The sequence below is a fragment of the Rhagoletis pomonella genome, unplaced genomic scaffold (assembly GCF_013731165.1).
Source record: "Rhagoletis pomonella isolate Grant_MI unplaced genomic scaffold, Rhpom_1.0 Rhpom_scaffold_00007, whole genome shotgun sequence".
Classification (NCBI taxonomy): Eukaryota; Metazoa; Arthropoda; class Insecta; order Diptera; family Tephritidae; genus Rhagoletis; species Rhagoletis pomonella.
This window is the reverse complement of record NW_023458561.1, coordinates 56535728-56549106: the sequence shown is the minus strand read 5'-3', so window position 1 is coordinate 56549106 and position 13379 is coordinate 56535728. Positions and strand designations below refer to the sequence as shown.

General features: G+C 37.0%; 3 protein-coding genes across 4 annotated transcripts in view; 1 reads left to right on the top strand and 2 right to left on the bottom strand.

The window, feature by feature from the left end:
- Positions 1-133: 133 nt before the first annotated feature.
- On the bottom strand, positions 134-4398 carry LOC118743136 (vang-like protein 2). Of its 2 annotated transcripts, XM_036475657.1 has the most exons (4): positions 3728-4398; positions 2849-3646; positions 2273-2790; positions 1229-2209 (listed from the first exon to the last, which is right to left on the bottom strand). In XM_036475657.1, exons 2-4 carry the CDS (start codon positions 3090-3092, stop codon positions 1229-1231), a joined length of 1743 nt encoding a protein of 580 aa, XP_036331550.1. In that variant the 5' UTR covers positions 3093-3646; positions 3728-4398. The 2 variants fall into 2 exon arrangements, with proteins under 2 accessions (XP_036331552.1, XP_036331550.1); XM_036475659.1 differs by lacking the exon at positions 3728-4398 and having other exon boundaries at positions 134-2209; positions 2849-3092.
- Positions 4399-5055: 657 nt separating this feature from the next.
- On the top strand, positions 5056-10798 carry LOC118743134 (tetratricopeptide repeat protein 37). Its single transcript, XM_036475655.1, has 17 exons — positions 5056-5197; positions 5261-5341; positions 5404-5534; positions 5591-5792; positions 5854-6449; positions 6507-6584; positions 6640-6946; positions 7006-7119; positions 7186-7368; positions 7437-7621; positions 7677-7859; positions 7936-8141; positions 8197-8596; positions 8670-9101; positions 9183-9357; positions 9624-9811; positions 9871-10798. Exons 1-17 carry the CDS (start codon positions 5099-5101, stop codon positions 10022-10024), a joined length of 3714 nt encoding a protein of 1237 aa, XP_036331548.1. The 5' UTR covers positions 5056-5098; the 3' UTR covers positions 10025-10798.
- Positions 10799-11380: 582 nt separating this feature from the next.
- LOC118743135 (glutathione S-transferase D7) overlaps positions 11381-13379 on the bottom strand; it is a 2337-nt gene continuing 338 nt past the window's right edge. Inside the window, exons 2-5 of the mRNA XM_036475656.1 lie at positions 12255-12303; positions 11979-12185; positions 11722-11915; positions 11381-11636 (exon numbers count right to left, since the gene is read on the bottom strand). Coding sequence (XP_036331549.1) covers positions 11498-11636; positions 11722-11915; positions 11979-12185; positions 12255-12303 — 589 coding nt within the window. The 3' untranslated portion in view covers positions 11381-11497. The remainder of the gene's footprint in view (positions 11637-11721; positions 11916-11978; positions 12186-12254; positions 12304-13379) is intronic.

The window sequence follows — 13379 nt, the reverse complement described above, 5'->3', positions numbered from 1 at the left end:
TTAATTTAAAATTTGAATACTTAGCTTTTATTAAAATTTTCCTCTTTTACCTTAGCTTTTAAATTTATTATATATTTGCTAATGCAAATTTTTAATTTATTGAATACATTATGTATAAAAATGCTTCGTTCTGTTTTTTTTTTCATAGTAAATGAGTATGTAGCTGCATTTATTGTATAAAAACTCTTAAAACTGGCAGTTGGGCAGTCTCCAACTTCGTGGTTTATTTGTCAGTATTTCCTGTTAGTAACTCTTTTTTTATACCGAGTTAAAATTTAGGTTTTAGTTTATTTCGAGTTGGTCGAGGAAATTTAAGTTTACAGTTATTTATATAAATGCAAAAATTGCTGTAAATTGTGTTTGATTATGTAGTAGGAAATGTAGAGAACTTTGTATGGTATGTAAGTACATTAAGCGAACATGCCTTGTAGAAAAATATCCCTATTATTGGATAGTAGTAAGAACTTATTATTTATATCTTAAGAATAAAAATTTAACTCGATACGATTAGTGGCTTTCTCTTGTGTTTTGCGATTTCTTAAGATTATCAAGTCAAATGAGAATTCTTGAGCTTCTATTAATTGTGAACAAGAACTTAAAACAAAGATCGATCCCCATTCTAGGTGATCTCAGCACTCTTGATTTCGTGGTCAATGTATGCTGAAATCCACTCCAAAATAAAGCATTGCAGTATTAAAAAAAACGCGAGTACATATTTATCTTTTTAGATAACTCTATTGTAAAGCATAAAATAAAAAAAGGACTCGTATATTACCAAATTTTATGCACTGGAACTGCTCTATTCTATGAACTGCTATCAATTTTGCTTTATAAAAGTTTATTTTAAAACCTTCATACTTAAAACAATTATTATATGTAATACTTTAAACCATAAATGTATGTAGATTCGCATTGCTTTCTTTTGGCTGTCACTGCTAATACTTCAGAAATATTTAAGTTAGGATTATACATAGTACAGCATTGATATTACTTATTTGATATGTGTGCGTGTCAATAATTAGGATACACTGGGATTTATGAGTATTTCGAGAATTGTCATGAGCATCAAACGCCGAAAATTTGCGACAAAGTATATGCGAGTATATGCATAGTATATATAGACCGAAATGGTTGATAGTGGCGCCTATACAAACACGTGCAGATATGAGGATTGCGTTACATTGCTGTGAGTTGGTGTTGGTGTCATGTTGGTGGCTGTCGTTTGTTGTCATACAGATGTTTCTGAATTCAATTTCAGCACAAATTTATTACTTTTGGGGTCGACAACCTCTTCGGCTATATTGAAATGTGGTAGCTTATGTATGGAGACTAAAAGTGAGACATCGTTTTGTATCAGTTGGAACGTACATTCGTTTGAGACAGGCCGCGATACAAGCTCATCGCAAATTAATGACCATGACTGCACCCAACGACGCTCCTTTTCGCTTTGAAGTACTGGCGCTTCTGTTAGATATGGTTCCAGAAAAGCACGCGGCGATAGGTCATGCTTCAGGCAGTGCGCCAAGTGTTTGAGTATGCTTTCGAATGTGTGTCGTGGTTGTTGTCGTGTAACCCGTAAATATTTTTGCAAAGCACGCGCCATAGATGGAAATACCGCTTGCGCTGCTTCTTGTGGATCGAGTGGCACTGCAGGTGCAGGTTCATTGTGTATGCGTTTGATGTGGGTAAATGCTTCCTCAGCAGCAGTGATGAGACGTGCACGTCGCTTTTTCACTCGGCGCTCATATTCGTGTTCCTCATAGAAGCGCTCATTGTGCGATGAGTCACGTCGTCGCGCATTTGCTGCTAATACAGCACGACTTTGACTTTGCTGTTGCGCATTGTTAACACCATCAACTTCGTAGTATTTGAAACTAGTTGAAATTTTGTTTCGTTGCGACTTTGAAATCGGTATGCGTTCTAAATACGGATTAAAAATCGGAAAATCCACGTAGTAACGTTGAAGCACCCAGACAGCTGCGCGTTGTATACTCAATTGCCCCAGCATGTAAGAGCGCGATACCCCATCTGGAGAACGAATAATTTTTACATAGTACATTGGCTGCTGATGACGTAGCTCGAGTAGGACTACGGCGATATAGTGTATAAAGAGCAATGTGTCGACCAAATTTGTTGCATAGGCGACAAGTGATTTGTAATTGACTGCATCACCCCCAGTTTCCACCACAACTTTGGCACCATTAGTAACCTGGAAATTAATATAGTTTTTAATACATATACAGTTAAGGAAAATCTCATTGAATGTACGCACCTGCACCATATAGAAGAGCCAATAAGCAAATGTGCAAATGGTAACAAGCAGTAGCACAACGGCACGATACAGAAAAATTCTCGGCATTGTTGCCGCCGATCGACGCATAAAGAGCGCCCACAGTCCTATAGCCAACAAAATTAGTCTGGCTGTTAGAGACACAAGTAGTCCCTTACATTCACTACTACATGCTAGTAATTGTGTGCGAACAGTTTGGGTAAGTTCAGCATGATCGAAGGCAGAGGGAAAGAAACCCATGCGCGGCATTACCACCATTGCGACTGGCGAGAAGAATGATACAAATCCAAGTAAAAGTGAGAACGCAGACTCCAAACGTCGGCGACAAGCAAATCCAAAACTTGTGTCATTCTCACGATGCCAAGCATTATTTATGTCTTCCATTGAGATGCTTTGTTCCGATGTGTTACCAGTAACTGCAGTCGTGTTTTCACCCCAATTTTCGTCTTGCGGCAATATTTGCACCTCGATTATTTCTTGTCCATCGCGATTTTCTTCACCTTAAAAATAAGAATTCATTAAATCGTTGCCTTGAAAGCGATGCCTCCAGGTAAGTACCTGTCATGTTGACGCTTGTCTGAAATGGAGCCATATCGGCGCGTTGGTGTTTACCACTGGATTTGGTATGTCCACTACGGTGGGAATGCCGTGTGCGATCACGATGATATCCGTTATTTACAGTGCCTCCGCTGCTGCTATTGCCCAGACCACCACCACCAGTGGCAGAACTATTATTGTTGTTGTGATTGCGTGAACGTCTCGATCGTCCGCTGTGTTCCGACTTTACGGATTCGTTTTCCATTGCAAACACCGCCAACACAGCGGTCACCACGTCCACACACACACACACAGAAGTGGGCGTGTTTCAGTCGTTGATGGGACTTTGGGACTTTAGTAATATTCAAAAGATTTCGTGTAAAATACCTACTAGTCCTACAGGTTAGGTAATCAAGAAATTTTTATATGCAAGGGTATTCGAAGAATGTTCATGAAAATTTGCAGTTCTTTGATCTTTTATTTTTTTTGACTTCGACTACGCTATTGTTCTTCGTTCCTTGACGTTGCACTACAAGTCTCATTAAAAATACCAATTGGAAAATGAATGTTTTTTCTTCTACTTTACATGTCGTATTATAACTCGAATATTTATTTTCAACATTTTAATTTAATATATATTAACTTACAGTTAACTATTGTTTTGCTAAAAATTAAACAATTGGAATGGAGTCGAAAAATGCCATTAAAGCGAAAAATAGAAAAAACACTCCTAGATATTTTTCGCTCAACTGCGTTCTCTTTTGCCCCAGTCGCGTTGCATCTTTTGTTCCTCTTTACATTATTCTTACAATGTTGCCACTGAAAAGAGAAGCATTTATTAATTTACAGTTGAATGGCATTTTGTCTGCAATTTTCGATATAGAATGCATTATAACACACATTTATATAATTTTGTGGATAAAGTTTAATTTTTTTATTTTTATTGTTCGAGAAACATCGCATCCTCTATTTTGAACTCTTTCTACCACATGATGTGGCAGCCCTGCTGAAACAGCTGATTTTTGCAATCCTGTGGATATAGAAATGATACCAAGGAGTAATCCATGAACCAAAAATACATATCGTTCGGTCGCTCGTCCTTTTTCTTCTCTCCCCCTTCCATAATCAAGCGAGCAGAATTGAATTCAATACTTGAACTGTGTAAAAGCAGTTAAAGCGGTTTTTGTTGATTTTATTGACAGATATTCGGAGAGCCAAGTAGGAATGTTCGATATCGTATCGATTATCTTGAATATCGATATTTCATGGCACGATAATGGATTTTTTTGATCGATATCCAAGGTCGATATATCTAAGACATCGAAAATTTACCCGCAATATCGATACTTCAGTTAAAATTTATTTTTCATCCACAAAAAAGTGTATAGGAAAATACTTAAGTAGCAGCTTGTGTGATTTATTTAGCTCTTAAGTTTGACAAACCGCTTGAGGTGACCGGCATGCCGTTTTAATACTCAGTAAATATACGAATTGGAAATAACACAATTTAATATTCTATTCAATTGGGAGTAGGACTTTCAACATCGATTTTTCTGATATCGATATTGTTCAGCCCGTTATATCGCCATATCGATTTTCCATGCAATGAATTAAATCGATTCATGATATCGATACTTTCTTAAATATGGAACATTCCTAGAGCCAAGGCGAATTAATACAAGGAGGTGTTGCCAGAATAGTGATGTTTTCACATCGGTGCTTCTAAATGTAAAAGTGATGGGTTTGTTGTACATTCGTGGTGATTCTCGCGGTAATTGTGCGTATAATTTGTTATTGTAATTTTTGTATCTGCTTTGTCGATACCATCTTCAGATTCAATTACCATGCGAACTACGAACAAATCGGTGTCATCTTTAATTTTTATCGGTAATTTATCGAAACTAGCTCACGATTCAAAACTTGCATTTTTTCTGAATACGAAAAGTGAAGTTTATAAATGTGTATATCCCTAATTTACTACAAAAATTTATAAATTTTTAGGAAGATCCTACATTTTGCAAAACACAGAGACAGAGAACTGTCAAATCGAATTTATAATCTGCGCGTGAGAATGCGGTAATTCGCTATCGTAATTGGGGGAGCGAACACAGTAATGCAGGATGATGTGGGAAAATGGTAAAAACAATCGATATCAGAGTTACTCGATATCGAAAGAAAACTATCGGTTAGTAATTCGTATTTACTTCTACTGTTTCATCTCTAGATGGAAATTTTTGTTATTTTTCGTTCGATTTGTTTATAATTTGTTTAATGTCCAAAATGTCAAGCAAAGAATCTAAAGCAGTACTTAAAGAAGTGCGTGAAGCAATTAAGTATGAAAAATTCAGCGATGCTATAGAAAAATGCCAAGTATGTTATTAAACGATAGGCAAACACCAATCCGAATTTCCACTTGGTATCATTCCATTCTAGGCTTTGCTCCAAGATGAACCCAAGAATTATATGGTTTATTTGCTACTAGGCGCGGCGTATCAGAGTAGCAGCAAAGATCAGGTTTGTGAGGGTAATTACTAACAAACAAAATCATTGCTATCACCATTGCTGTTCGATTTTAGGCGGCGAAATATTTACGCAAGGCAGTCGAGTTTTCACCGGCTGCGCCAACTGTTGCGCTGCAGGGGTTGGCCAACTGCGCACCGTTGAGTGAGTTGCCAAAAATTTATGAGCAATTGTTAGATTTAGTGCCGTAAGTTCAATATACTAAATAATTAAATTTTTAAATCTAAATACTCCCTTTTTCAGCGAAAAGTATAATTTTTATTTTGAAAAGCTCTATACAACAGGAATCAGTAACAGGAGCGTTGCAGAGGAATGCTTCAGTATTTTCAAAAGAGAATTAAAAAGAAATGATCAAAATGAAGACCGTCTTAAACTCGTGGCAAAATATTTAGCGCAACTTTGGCTGTTATTTGACTTTGAGGTTGTTGAAGAGGATGAAGCAACCGTAAGTTCTAAATAACATTTGCACATATTAATGTAGTAAGCATGAGTTCCCACATTTTTAGTATAAGCGCGCTTTGGAGGAGCTGATTGCAGACCCTAAATTAGAACAGCATCTAAGTGCTTATAAACGTTACTTGAAACTTCTATACAAACAAGAAGACTACGCCAACTGCATTAAATATGCGTGTGAAGTAACTGAAATGTATCATGATGATATATATGCCTACGAATGGGTTTGCAAAATTTACTGCGAACACCGGAATGTAGCAATAACATGCCTAAGCGAATTCTCTAAACCCATAGAGCACTACGTGGATATATTGTTGCAACTAAATTCCAATGCCAGTTTAGGACTGTTGATTAGAGCTATTAAGTTATGGGAACAGCAACAATTTGTAACGGCGCGAGATCTACTTTATCGTGTGAGGGGCTTACAACCAAAATATACTGTTGCTTTGGAATTATTAGCGCGGGTGGAAATGGTGATTGGCGCTTGGAGTTTGGCATTGCCAATATGGTGTGAAACAGGTAAAGAAAATACTATAGAATACGCCGTCTGCTTGTCGCATGTAAGCAATGATGAGGTGCTGCTGCGCAAGGTGGTAGACCTGCTGCATCAATTCGATGAAAACGTAGATGTTATTGCCACTTTAGCAAGGTAATTTTAATAATTAGAAAATGTGTGGTTCTACTTAAAAAAAAAATTATTTGCCAGATGTTACTTCAAAATAGGCGAAATGGACAAACTAAAGACACTGCATTTAAATACAGTGCAACAAGCCGAATTTCTTATGTAACGAATCAGTTTTTTGTTTACGTTTATCTACTAACGAAGACACTATTTTTAGGGCGCCTCTTGCTGGAATCGATGCTTTGACAAACTCCACCGATTCTGAATCATTTGATACACTTTTCTTACTCTCAAAATTACATTTACAATTGGCAAACTATGCTGGCGCTTTGAATTGTATGCTTAAGGCAACTCGTTTACGACCATATTACGCAGAATGCTTCCATTACCTTGGTAAAATATACTATGGCACAAAAGATATAGTGCGCTCACGAAAATGTTTTGAAAAATGTGTAAATTTAAACCCCATATGCGAGAGCGCAGTGAATAATTTAAGCGCTATTTATCAGCAACTAGGTGAAGAGGTATATTTTTGTCTAAGCTTGTTTATTTTTTGTACTTAAAATAAATTTTCTCCCATCAGGATTTGAACGTTGCATTGCTGCTAAATACACTCAAACATATGAAGTGTGAAGATTCTAAACATATACAGTACAAGCTCGGTTTGCATTATTTTCATGTTAATAAGTGGGATGATGTTAGTACTTATCGCATTACTCGGCATCTTTTTAATAGCTAAATAAAATATATATCACTTTACCAGGCCATACAGTCGTTCCGCACAGCTATTAAGCTCGATAGCAGTTGCATGAATTATTGGGAATCTCTGGGTGACGCTTATGCAGAGCGAGGTTCTTATAACTCTGCTATACGAGTTTTCCAAAAAATACTCGAAATGAATCCAAGTAATATTTACGCTAAACTACAAATTGCATTGATTAAATCTGTAAGTAAAAGCGATACAAATATTTTAATTTCATGAAGGGTGCGATAGTTTTCCTTAATTTCACACAGACTGTGCGAATGTATACCGAAGCTATAGCGGAATTCGATGACTTGCTACGCGGCCATCCCGATTATTTACCTGGTTTAAAGGGCGCTGCTGAGGCCCATATTGGTCTGGCGAACAATTTAAAGTTAGAGCATCTATATGGACGTTGTAAGGACCATTTGCAGTTGGCTGTTAATCATTTGCAAAGGTATTCATTTAAAATTCAATTAATCTAATTTACCAATAAACCTTTATTCTTTTAGCGCATTCTTGACTTTGAACGGTCAAAGTATGTTTTGGTTGTGGCGCCTAACCGCCAATGTGTTTGTACAAACAGCACTCATGCCGAACTCATTGGCATACCTGGAAGTATCAGGGAAACTGGCAAAGTTGGAAGATGAAACAGCGATTTTGCAAAGGAAGGACCTTTTCACATTAGCTGCAAGGTGTGTAAAACTGTGCGCCTTAATTTGTGCAGCTTGCAAATATTGGTATTAATATGTACATATATTGTTTTAACAGATTTTACACCTGCGCCATTAAGTTAAAAGCAAACACATTTATTTGGTATGAATTCGCATTGTGTTGTTACTATTCCGCGATCTATATTCCCGATGAAGCAACTTCTCATTTGGCATTGGCTATAAAAGCCTCCAAATTGGCTGTAAATGAGCAAAGCGACCGTTGGCAAAATTGGAATTTGCTTGGAGTAATAAATTTGCATAAGGGTAAACATTACACCCAGAGAAAAATAATATGTTTAAACTTACCTTAAATTTTTAGAAATCAACCAATTGCCCTTAGCACAGCATTGTTTCATTCAGGCACTGACGCTTGAACGTAAATCTTATACAACTTGGACAAATCTGGGTGTGCTCTACTTAAAGCTGAACGAAATAAAGCTTGCTAATCAGGCATTTCAGCGTGCTCAGCAGTCCAGTCCTATATATGGAAATGCGTGGATTGGACAAGCTATGATCGCCGAAAGTATTGGCGAAGAGGAGGAAGCTTTAGATCTTTTCAGACACTGCCAGCAGTTTGAATATCACCCCGAGTCCTCACTGGGATATGCGCACTGGGTTTGCATGGTGTTAACGGATGCGGAAAAGTGCAAAAAACCACATTATCGACATGCTATCGATAGCATGTATGCTGACGTGGTGGCGTTGGATGCAATTAATTGGTAATGGTGAATATTAGAGTGGTATTAATTTTTGATTGTTTTTCAATTTTAATTATAATAAATGCTAACGCAGGCACGTTATAAACGAAGAAAAAGATGCAACTTCTGCCGCACTTTCCTTCCAAGGATTCTTAAGTTTACGGCAGCGACATTATCGTCCTGCAGTGAGAGCATACCTTCAAGCTGTGAAGTGCACAACACCTAGTGCTGAGCGTGATAAATTACTCACGAGCTTAGGTTATCTCTACTTGAAGTTAAATCAGCCCAATGATGCTATACAGATTTTCAATCGAGTAGTACATTCATCACTCAATGCCATTATTGGATTGGCTCTGGCTTTTGTGCGCGCTGGCCAACATCAGGAGGCATATTCAGTATATAACTCTGTATTGAAGAGTATGGCAGATAATAACGAGGAAAAGGCTGGCATGATATTGGTAGCAATGGCCGCGATGGTGTATTCGTCGCAAGGCGAAGCAGATACCAAAACGATTCTATATCAATGGTGGGTGCTAATTTTTTGTTAGTAATTTTTTACAACTGGTTTTCCTGGCAACAAATTTTTTATACCGTTTAACTTTTTAAGCATCTTGCTTAAGAACTCTCCCATACAGGCTCTCTATTCTGCCTGTGCACTGGGTATTCTGCATCAAGATAATCAACTAACAACAACTATTCTGGCGGAGTTGAAGAAGTACGAAAATAGCGAAGCTTATTCTGCGCATATTTCATATTTGACGGCACAATACTATGTAGCTATTGTAAGTATACAAAAAAAAATAAAAATCTAGTTGTTCAAGATGTATTTGAGTACAATTTATAGAAAGTTGAATATTGTAAATGAGGCTAATTTAAAATCGGATAGTATTCTAAAACCCTAAAGAAAATCACTGCTACCAAGGCTCAGTGCAGGATTCAAACGAATACGTAGATAATTTGAAAGTGTAGGGTTCTTAAAACGCTAAATCTTTACTAAAATTTTGCATTTTTACCATGTTTTCAATCTCATTTATTTTACTATATTTAGAAACAGACTCGCAAAGGCCTCACATATTTACTGTCACGTCTGCACGTTTTCCCAAGCTGTGCTGAATTGCGAAAAGTTTTGGCAAATTTTCTGTTGGATAATTTCAGCCATGCCTCACAATATCATTTGGCTACAAGCCAAATTGCTCTGAGCTCAATTACTTTATTGCATCGTAATAAAGCACAAAAGTAAGTACCTTCATTGCCAAATAATTTTTTTTTTATATCATAATTTTTATGTATTTTAGGAGCGACTGCATTGAGGACTCCCAATTGTTACTGATTGCGAGTCGCGCATTAAGACCCGTAGATAAAACGCGCTCCCTAAAATTGATACAGCATGCTATACGTTTGCATCCTCAAAATCAGAATGCTTGGCTGGCACTACAGGAAGTTCATTAATTGGTTTTTTTTTGCTTCTAAAAAATTATGAAAACAGGTCTTGCTGATTTTGAATCAAATCGTTTTTAGCGACGAAGATTATGTAACTAAAAGCGTATTTTATGCAATGAAATACTGTCTGACATTAAAATCTACATATTTACAAATTTTCTTGCTTCGAAATGCCGACAGATTAAAAAGACGAAAGTCTTACTAACTGATAAAAAGGTAAGCAATGAAATTGTGATTCAACATAGGATTTTTTTTTTGCAAAAGATAAAGCACAAAAACTCAAGAGTGGAATATAATTCGCTGGAAGCACTAATATGAATATTTGAAACATATTAAATATATCGAGCCTTAACCGCAAACATGACGTAAGCAACATTTTTTCAAATCATAATTTCGATACAGAATTGCTATTAGAGCATCTAGGAGCATTTTTGCATGAAAAAGGATGTTTTGAATCTTTTGAACAAGCACATATTTTTCCTTTTAGATTTGATCTTACGCTTGCTCTAACAGGCATCGGAGCGGTTTCGTTTTAATTTCATTCCGAAGATAAATGATGAAATAGAAAAAGACGTTTTGTATAAGTTTTTGCCAGAAGGTCTTAGGCTGGAAAATCTACGTATGTACATATATTTTGGCTGGGTTGTGCTTTGAGGGATGTTAATCAAATTGCTAACAACTAAAGGGTTTGAAAAGTTGAAAAGTAATTCCAAATATCACCTAGCGAACTGCCGAAAGAAATTGAATTCTCGGGCAGAAAATTAAAAGCAGCGTAGTAAAAAAAGAAATACAAGATATTGCCAAAATGAAAGGTAACATGGGAATGAAAGATTAACTGATGAAAATGAAATTATAGAAAAAAGGTGGTGTTTTAATAATAATTTTCACAATTCACTATGGGAGTCTAGGATGCGAATCCGCATTATGGAAAAATTAAGCTGAAATTTCGGGCACCGAAAATTATAAAATATTCTCAGACCTTTTTATTAAATGTGGCAACAGATTATGTAAAACCGATTTGTATAAGAAGAGCGGCAAAAACGAAAATAACAAGAAAAACATTACCTTACCTAAATTTAATGGGGGAACAAATTTACAAATCGTTTGATGATGGGCAATCTGTCCTTGAAAAGGAGCGAGGGGACCTTGAATTACTTAAAAGACCTCTACAACAGTCTTCCGAGCCGTTTTCTTTCATATATTAGGTACTTAGTTTGCATTAGCTGGAATTGTCCTATGATCTCATCGCTCTGTAAAGTTATTAAGCTCAAGTAAAGTTATTAAGATTTGATGCGGATTGTGAAATTTGTTCGCCGTTTCATGGCAGCTATAGGTTGGGAGACCAATAGGAAGGAAATAAAAACGGACATTACGAACACATGTATTTTCACCTACTCCAGTTGCCATTACGAGGTACTATTAAAAAAAACAAACTAAAAATGAGCTCAGTAACATACTAATGCCCCTGACTCGAGCGCTTCGTTACGCATGTTTCGTCATATTATCCTCCAAAGAGTTTTGGAAGCGTAAATAAAGTTGTTGTGCGCCTTTTTCATTGAGCTCTTCATATTCGGGTAATTCCTCTCGCAACCGCTGCATCCAAGCGCAAATTTTCGGATACCTGCAGATTATATCAGATCAAAGTAATTATTTGAGATACGTATGAAGGTATGTAGGTCGGTGATGAATGTATATAAACTACCTACCGTCTCTCTTCCACCGTCACTAATTTGTGCAAAGTAATTAATGTAGTATTTATAGAAATATCGGCTAGGGTCAAATGTTCGCCTGTGACGTAGATGTTTCTCGCTAGAAATTCCTCAAGAAAAGTGTAGGCATTATGCGATAGCTCAATACTTTTACGATGATAAGAAATTTCGCCACCATACATTATGCGCGCCTGTAACACAGTAAAATTTCGTTCGAATTCAATGTTGTGCAATTCCCTTCACTTTAATCTTACCACAAAATCTTTTATGACTTGAAAAAGTATACCATTTTCATAGTAGAGTCGCTCGTCAATTATGGCACGTTGAAGAAAATCTTTAGGATATAAATGCTCATGTTGACTCTGGCCATATTGATTGACCATATATGTGATGATGGCATGACTGTCGCACAGCGAAACGCCTTGATCGACTAGCACAGGTACGGTGTGGCGTGGATTGACCTAGGTGTTGAAAAGATTGTCATTTTTACTTTATAAATTGCGAGTTTCTAGTGGAAAATGTTAACTAACCTTCAAAAACCAATCACTGCGGTGTTCTTGTGCTGCAAAGTTGATAGGCCTATGAATGGTAAAAATCAAAAATTTATTATATGCAAACTCTCTTCGATATCAAAGATTTGTGTGCTATAACCAAGAGACAATTGGTGACTCAATAAATAATTAATTTACATATCTTTAGACCAATTTGGCCACTGTTCACCGGGCGTCTGTCTTGGAGCAAGCGGCTCGCTAAACCCCTTTCAATGAAGACTAAAAACAAAGCCTAGGAGGAGGCCCCCATTTTGGTGACGACCACGGCAAACGTTTAAAGGACTACGCTTTGGGGGCACGCACCTGTAATTTCCGCCATCCAAAAAATTCGTCGCCCAATAATGCTCACCCCGGTGGACGAGCGTCTAGCCACAATCCGCACCAAAGCGTTGCTCTTCAACATTTTGCTAATTTGCGCGCCGATGGTATTTTATGACACCGTTTTTGAATCAGCACCTGAGATAGGGCGTTCTTCAACCAAAATCTGAGATATGACGTTTTTAAATCAAATTCTGAAATGGGGCGTTCTTCAATCAAATTCTTAAGTAGGGCATTTTTGAAAAGTTTTCTGCGATAGGGAGTTTTCGAACTGGCTGCCGAGATAGGTCGATCTTCCACTCAAGTATCGATATTCTAAGCGGAAGTCTTCGCAATCGAAATCTGTATTCGAAAATGTCATCGTAGAAGGACAAGCGGACCCATTTAGAACGACATCAAGGCTTGTGTACAGTTGAACAGCCTAGGATCTCATAATAGAGTGAAGCTGTGGTGGACCCCTGGGCATTGAAGGTTTGAAGCTGACGAAAGGGCTGGCTGTCTGGCAAAACGTGGAGCCCAAATGCGATTGCATGGTCCCGAGACTTTCTGCGGCACATTTAAAGGATACTTTGCAGAACAAAGAAAAATAAGTATAGCAGGAATTTTTCAGGTTTCTAACTAATCAGGTTATGATTAATCAGTTTTCTGAAAATAAAAAATTAATTAAAATGTAATTAGTCGAGAAATTAATCACTTTGCTTAATCAAAAATCATTATTCTTTTATTAATTAATTAATCAGGTTTCGATTAATCGCACATCCCAAATTCTTCCTAGATTTACTTATA